This window comes from Octodon degus, unplaced genomic scaffold (genome assembly GCF_000260255.1).
Source record: "Octodon degus isolate 3935 unplaced genomic scaffold, OctDeg1.0 scaffold00064, whole genome shotgun sequence".
Classification (NCBI taxonomy): domain Eukaryota; kingdom Metazoa; phylum Chordata; class Mammalia; order Rodentia; family Octodontidae; genus Octodon; species Octodon degus.
In genome coordinates this window covers 842377-849888 of record NW_004524640.1, presented here as the reverse complement: position 1 = coordinate 849888, position 7512 = coordinate 842377, and the positions used below count along the sequence as shown (strand labels likewise).

The 7512-nt window shown below is 35.5% G+C and overlaps 1 protein-coding gene across 1 annotated transcript in view; it reads right to left on the bottom strand.

Annotated features, from left to right (window-relative positions):
• The window catches only part of Pde3a (phosphodiesterase 3A), a 353121-nt gene that overhangs the window by 140595 nt on the left and 205014 nt on the right, over window positions 1-7512 (bottom strand). The window contains exon 2 of the mRNA XM_023718933.1: window positions 3147-3197. Within this exon, the coding sequence (XP_023574701.1) occupies window positions 3147-3197 (51 nt within the window). The remainder of the gene's footprint in view (window positions 1-3146; window positions 3198-7512) is intronic.

Here is a 7512-nt window from a genome sequence, read left to right as displayed (position 1 = left end):
GATAATACATAACCTACTAACCACTGTTACTTTCCCACAATGCTTTGAAATTTTATGCCATTCTTTTTATTGTTTATTTTTCTTTTCTTTTTTTTTTTTTTTTTTTGGCAGAACCAAGGATTGAACTCAGGCCCTTGCACTTGCCAGGCAAGGGCTTATTCTACTGAGCCATCTCCCTGGCCCCTATTTTTCTTTTCTTTAAAGTAACACATGTACTGCTCTCCTTTAAACTATAATCTGGGGCTGGCCAGATGACTCAGTAGGATAGATGCTTCCCTGGCAAGCACAAGGACCTGAGTTCAAGCCCCGATTCCACCAAAAAACCCCAACCAACCAAACAACAACAACAACAAACCACAATTTGTGAGCACTTGAAAAACAATAGCTTTGTCACTAAGTCTCTCTTTCATGTAAGACTGTGACAGTACTATACACATAGTGAGACGCATAGTAAACTTCATCCTATGGGATTTGAGGGAGGCCTTAGGAGCACGGGTAAAATACGAAGAGGCATGTGTGCAGACCCAGCCTATCTGAAATTCTTCGGAAAGTCTTTAGGCATAAAATGAAAAGAAAAAAAATAAATAAAGCAAGATGAGATCAATGACCTAAACCTAAAGAGTGCCTTTTTTTTTTTCTTTCTACTGAGAAATTGGAACTAGGTAAAAAATTATTATCTCATGTTTAAATGATCTATTGTAAATTTCCAAAGAGTCACATCAATTTTGTTGCAGTTGTTATTTTTCATTTTTGATGTGTGCTTCTTTTTTTTTTCTAACCTTGACCTTTTAATCTGACTTGAAGAATCAAAATGGGACAACTGTGTGGTCCACATAGATTTCACACTCTGCAAATTGGGAGATGCAAGAAGGTTCTAGATCAATAGTGAGAAGCCGATGATGTATGTTCTATTTGTTTTTCTTTTAAGACGAAGATGTTAAGGGATGAGCTTTTTTATATAAGCTGAGAGCTCAGTGTTGGCACTTCCCTGGCTTTGGGGTTGCAGGGTGGCCACTCATGTTTAAGAGGCTTGCCATTACTGTCCTAGATGTTCATACTGACCACTCACGTGAACATTTTCTAATGCCTTAGCTTTTCATAACTACCTTTGATTGCCGAAGCAAATAAGCTTTATCAAACTGTGTACTTGCAAATTTTTCTAACTATGTATGACACTTAGCATATTTAAAATTTCCATTGTGGGTTTTCATATTCAAAGTTAAGTCAAACAATCAGGGTTTTAGCCAGACACAGGGCATACCCATGTAAGTCCAGTGCCCTGGGAGACAGGGGTAGGATGACTGTGAGTCCATCTGGGGCAACAGAACAACTAAGCAAAAACCTGACTAAAATTTATTAAAAATTGCACAGGGCTGTGGATATAGCACAGCACAAAGGCTTTAAGTTCCATCTCCAGTACCACCACCAACCCCTTCATCAAACTTTTATGAGCTATTTTAAATTTACGTGACAGAGTGACCAATCCCAACCCACAGATAAATTATACAAAAGCAGAGCCTATGGGGAGTGATAGTACCTTAAGCAGTCATTTTAATATACACCTGGTACATCACTCTGAATGGGCATGCCCTCAACAAGGTGCTTAGAGGTTTCAAATATCAAAACATCTTGGTGACAACAATCAGAAGCCAAGGACTTCTTTACTCATGCTTATCTTTGCTGGGCTATTGCTTTAGAACCACAAGGGATTTATGTTAATTTCCCCACAATTCTGATTTAAGACATTGTAGATGTGCACAGAGGGGGAACTACTACAGCAAATGATGTAGGGGATGTGGAAGTGCAGATAACATTCTTTTGGACAGTATAATAAGACACTAATCAAATTGATAATAGACAAAATGAAAAACGATTGACTAACTTTGCTTTCCTTTCCCAGAGACCTAAATTAAATGCATTAATCCACACAAACTTATGACAACATAGGTGGATGTAATTTACAAAACATGCTTTTGAGTAACTCACCATTTGCAATGAACTTACATTCACTAAACTCTGTGCTCTTTTTTTTTTTTTTTTTTATTTATGACAGTGTCTACAGGGTTTACCAAGGTCTGACTACTTAGATCAGACTCATAGTGTTTTCAGTCTCCCACGTACTGGGATTACAGGTGCACACCACCATGGCTAGTCTAAAAATATGAGAAAGATTTTTTTTTTTTTTTTTGGCTCCTTCAGGCTACCTTAAGGACGGGTCTGGTGCAGCTTTTGGAGCTGGGAATCAAACTGCGGTACTGTTTGCCTGGCTACATTTGCCCAAGCAGTGCTTTAAACAACTGAGCTACCCAGCAAGGCCCCTGCATTCAATTTTTTTCATAGTTTTTTTTTTTAACAGTAAATGCAAAACGTGAATACCAGAAGAAAAAAAGTTCCATCCACTTTTTTGGCATATTTATAGTTAGGTAAACATAGCCTATGAGAAAAAATTACTTTTCTATTTCTTTACAAAAATACACTAGTAGGACAGAACATTTGCTTAGTGTAAAATTCAGCCTTTATTCTGTCAGGCAAAGTAATTATGGAAGTAAAACAAATCCACATTGTCTAATTAGGTCATTAAAAAGCATAAATGCGTCATGGAACCTTTTCCCCTTGCCTAAGACATAAAGTAAGACAATGAAAACAGCCTGGTAATATAGAAAGGTTTAGGATTTGTTTCTTTTCTAAAGTAATAAGTCCTTTCATCTTTCTACTTCCCGTAGATGAAGACAGCTAATTTAGAGACATCTAATTAGTCCAGTTCACCCTGATTATATTTCAAAATATTTAACCAAAAGTAGGAAGATAGAAGGGGTAAAAAAAGTACATGGAAAAATTATCAAAGGAAGCAAAGAAAGCGAAGAGTGTATTGCTGATGAAATGCATTCTACAAAAACAAGATGAAGACAAAATCTACGTTCATATAAACACAAGTGATCTGGAATACAAGAACTTTCCTAAGAAGATATTAGCATCGCCTTTGGGTTTGAAAGCCAGATTTTAATTACAGCTAACTTCAATAAAAACAAATGGCATGATTATTCTGCCTTTTCCTTCCTCTCCTTGTTATTATTTCTTGAGTTTCAGAAAACCTATGGCTCAAAGCAGTGAGAAAAAAAAATATAAAAAAAGGAAAGCAAACTTACCTGTGACCCTCGAGGTCCACGCTTGTGGTCCCATTCTGAATGTCCCATGAGCTACAAATATAAAATGATAATTATGGTAAGTTACAGGATTATTTTACATGACAAATATTTTATTCATTAAAGAATAAGTACCCTATTGAAATCTGTGTTCTCAGTGTAAATTATTAAATAACCGCTTTGAATGAATGGACAGATCAGAACAAACAATCTTTTGGTTTGATATTATTTCTAATTGTACTTACTTTAAAGATACCTTAATAACAGTATGTGATAATAAGAATCTTCTAATGTCTAGCTTTGCTGTTCTTCATCACGAATGTTCTAGAGAGACATTAAATCCTGTGAAGCCTTATTTGTATACCAGTAGCTTTCAGTTTATTAGGAAAATATGCTGATTAATCCAATAGTATAATTTAATCTGTCATAAATAAGAACCAGAAGGCTAGATTTGAATAATTTTCAATTCTATTTGGATAATATCACAAAACATGAGAGTAATTTGTTTGTTTAGTTTTGTTTAAGAATTCTAAATAACAGGGGCCGGGGAGAGGGCTCAGTGGAATAAGTGCTTCCCTTGCAAGCGCAAGGGCCTGAGTTCAATCCCCGGTTCAGCAAAAAAAAAAAAAAAAAAAAAAAAGAATTCTAAATAACAGTGTTTAATATAAAATATACCTCTAAAGTCACAAATTTTAATTTTTCATAACAAATAATATAAAGTATCAAGTTATTCTGATAGTTGAAATACCTCTGAGCTTCTCTGCTTAGAAACTAGGGTATTTATTTATTGACAATAACACTTACAAGAAGAGCTTTAAAGAAATAAAGGATTGCAACTGAGAAAAATGAACCTGGGCTGCCTTTCCAGTATTTTCACTGTTCCCCTGAAACAGCTGACAAACTGTTTGCAACGTACAACTGCAGCACTGCCAAGACAGACTGTGAGTGGAGGTATATAGATACATATTACTGGATTTTCTGTGTACAGGGACTTCTTAGCAGATATAATAACAAGGAAGAATATAAATAATATGCTTTGAACATTATCAAGACATGTTTGAAAACTATATAGAAGTGGAAAACCTTTATTGGTGAACACACAATGTCGCTGGTCAAAAACACTCAAGTCTATAAAATCATTAAGTGTTCACTTTCTTTTTCTTGTTTTGTTTTGTTTTTTTCCCCTGTATTTTAGGGAAGAGTATTCAGGGTGTTCAGGGTCTGACTACTAAATCGGACTTGTAGTGACTGCCCTGTTTACAGCCTCCCAAGAGCTGGGATTATAGGCGCACACCACCACACCCAGTCCCAGTGTGGGACTGTTCACGTTCACCAACTCAGTGTGCCCCAGGGGTGGGCCGGGCAAGGTAGGGCCTGGAATCGAATCCCCGGCCCCTGTTCCTGCTTGCAGGCACTTTAATCCGCTGAACTATTTGGCCAACCCTAAGTGTTCACTTCTACCCAAACTTTTCTAAAACTTCAACTTAATTCCAATCAAGAATTTTCTAATAATTTTTAAAATAGGAAATAAAAATATATAAATTTGGTGTAAAATAAAATAATCAGTCATATCAGGGCTGACCAAAGACCTCAGCAGATTGAAGGGTCTGCAAGCAGGCGCAAGGGCTGGGGGTTCGATCCCCAGGCCTGCTGTGCCGGCCTTGTCCCCGGGACACTCTTAGACACTGGGCATGGTGGCGCGCACCTGTAATTCCAGCTCTTGGGAGGCTGTAAACAGGCAGATCACTAGAAGTCGGATCTAGTTGTGAGACCCTGAACACCCTGTAGACCCTTTCCTAAAATTAAAAAAAAAAAGAGAGAGAAAATGTCCAATGATTTTCTAATATTATGTAATATACACAATAATTCAGCAGTTAAGTTTGGCTTTTCAAGGCTTTTATAACAAATTGCATGAGAGGCAGTAATGGAAGGTAAGTAAAAATATACTAATGTTATTTTAAGCAATTCTTATTTATTTATTTTGAGACAGGGTCTCACTGTATAGTCCAGGCTGGCCATGAACTCACTATATATCTTGGGCTGGCTAGCCTCTAACTCATGACAATCCTCTTCCTGCCTCAGCCACCCCAGTGTTGAGATTATAGGCATATGCCACTATACCCAACTAGCAATTCATTCTTAAGATGACATTGTCAATCATTTTAACCTTTGGAATCATTACAATTATTTACATACAACTTACCTAGCAAACAATTCTGGGAAAATCATTCCAAATGTTCATTGTGTAAAACCAAACGCTTACGTAGTTTGTATTTCTTTAATGCATTAAGTTTTTAGGAGTTTTAATTTATTTTCAGGAGGCATTACAATCCCTGACTTGAAATTTTACTATAAAGCTACTGTGATAAAGTCAGCACGGTACTGGCATAGAGACAGATCTGAGGATCAATGGAAAAGATTAGAAGTTGTATAAACAATTGCAAGCACACTCAGTTACCTTATCTTTGACAAAGCTGCCAAACATGTTCGTTGTAAGAAAGACAGCCTCTTTAATAAATGGTGCTGAAAATACTGACTTTCCATATGCCAAAGGCTAAAATTAGACCCATGTCTAGCACTATGCACAAAACTACAGTCAAAATGCATCGAAGATTTAAATATTAAAACTGAAACATTAAATCTTCTGGAAGAGAAAGTAGGTAGAAGCCTTAAGGACATAGGGTTAAGAGTTCATGACAAAAATCAAACTGCATGGAAAAGAAGGGATTTCAAGTAATCAACAATTGGGATCTCATTTTTTTTAAAGTTTCTGCACATCAAAATAAATTACCAACAGAGTAAAAAGAAAACCCACGAAGTGGGAGACAATTATAGTGGACTGTCCATCAGAAAAAGGACTCCTATTTAGAGCATATAAAGAATTTTTAACAATTAGGCCTCCAAAGTCAAAGATCCAATCCAAAAATGAGCATCTGAGATGAATATATAATCCACAAATAAAGAGATAGAAATGGAAATAAATATATGAAAGAATGTTCAACATCATTGGTCATTCAAGAGATACAAACTAAAACAATGTGGAGACACCACTTTATGCCGAAAGAATGGCTATCATCAAAAAGTCAACCAGTAACAAATGTTGGACAGACTGTGTGGTAAAAGGAACCCTTCTCCACTGTTGGTGGGAGTGCAGGCTGGTACAACCATTATGGAAAGCAATATGGTGGCTCCTCAGAAAGCTAGGATTGGAGGTCCTATTCAAGTCAGCTATTCTCCTCCCAGGAATTTTCCAAAAATAACTGAAATTGTCAAACCACAGCAATATATGTGCACCCATGTTTATAGCAGTGCAATTCACCATAGCTAAATCTTGGAAACAACTCAAATGCCCATCAACTGAGGAATGGATAAGAAAAATATGGTATTTTTACACAATGCAGTATTATTAAGCTATAAAAAAGATAAATTCAAGGTTTTTGTAGATAAATGGAAACAACTAGAGACTATATATGTAGGTGAAATTAATCCACATGTACAAACATTGTATTATCTCGCTAGTGTGAGAACCTGATAGAGTAATAAAAATCTAAAAGGTATAACAGATACTGTGAAAGGGAAAGAAATTGTTCAATAGAAAAGGAAAACTGGGATGAGGAAATAGATAAATGAAAGAAGGGAAAAAGATATACTTAAGTATATATACAGAATAATTTGGGAAACTGTATTGTCGACTTCTGCTGGTCTTTTAAAAGAAGCAGTGAATGTTGTTTTTTTTAACTCTGATTATTTTTTCTTTCTTCCTCTTTAATTTCTTAAAACTTCTTTTTGCTGTTTTGTTTTGCTTAAATGAATCTTACATGTTTATATCTGGTATTCTGAACAACTAATTTGAAGATAACATCATAACAATGCAGTAACCATTGTTGAATTTCTATTACTTTGTTTAGTGAAATCGTATCATTTCTAACACTGTTTTTTTCTATCACTATTTTTTATTCTTTAAAAAAGGTTTTGATTCATTGGCATGATCTCTGAAGTAGCTACTCATTAAAGTAATTTAAAGGTGACTACAATGCAGTTCACAAATACTAATCAATGAAATACTTAGCATGATTTATAAATAAGTTAAAAACATTCAATTAGCTGTTCACTAGTACTATCACAGCAATTCCTGACACATTTCAACCATTTGGATTATTGAGATATTGTGGATGTCTACTATGACTAGGTGGCTGGCTGCTATGAGACACTTTAAAGGGATAACATTTTTGCACTACACTTCTAGTGAGATGAGTTATCAGAATCTTCTGGCAAAAAGATAAAAATTGACTATTATTACTATTATCCTCCTTACTAATGAGTTTAAGCTATCAGGACTAGAATAATTTGATAAATTCTATGGTGCATC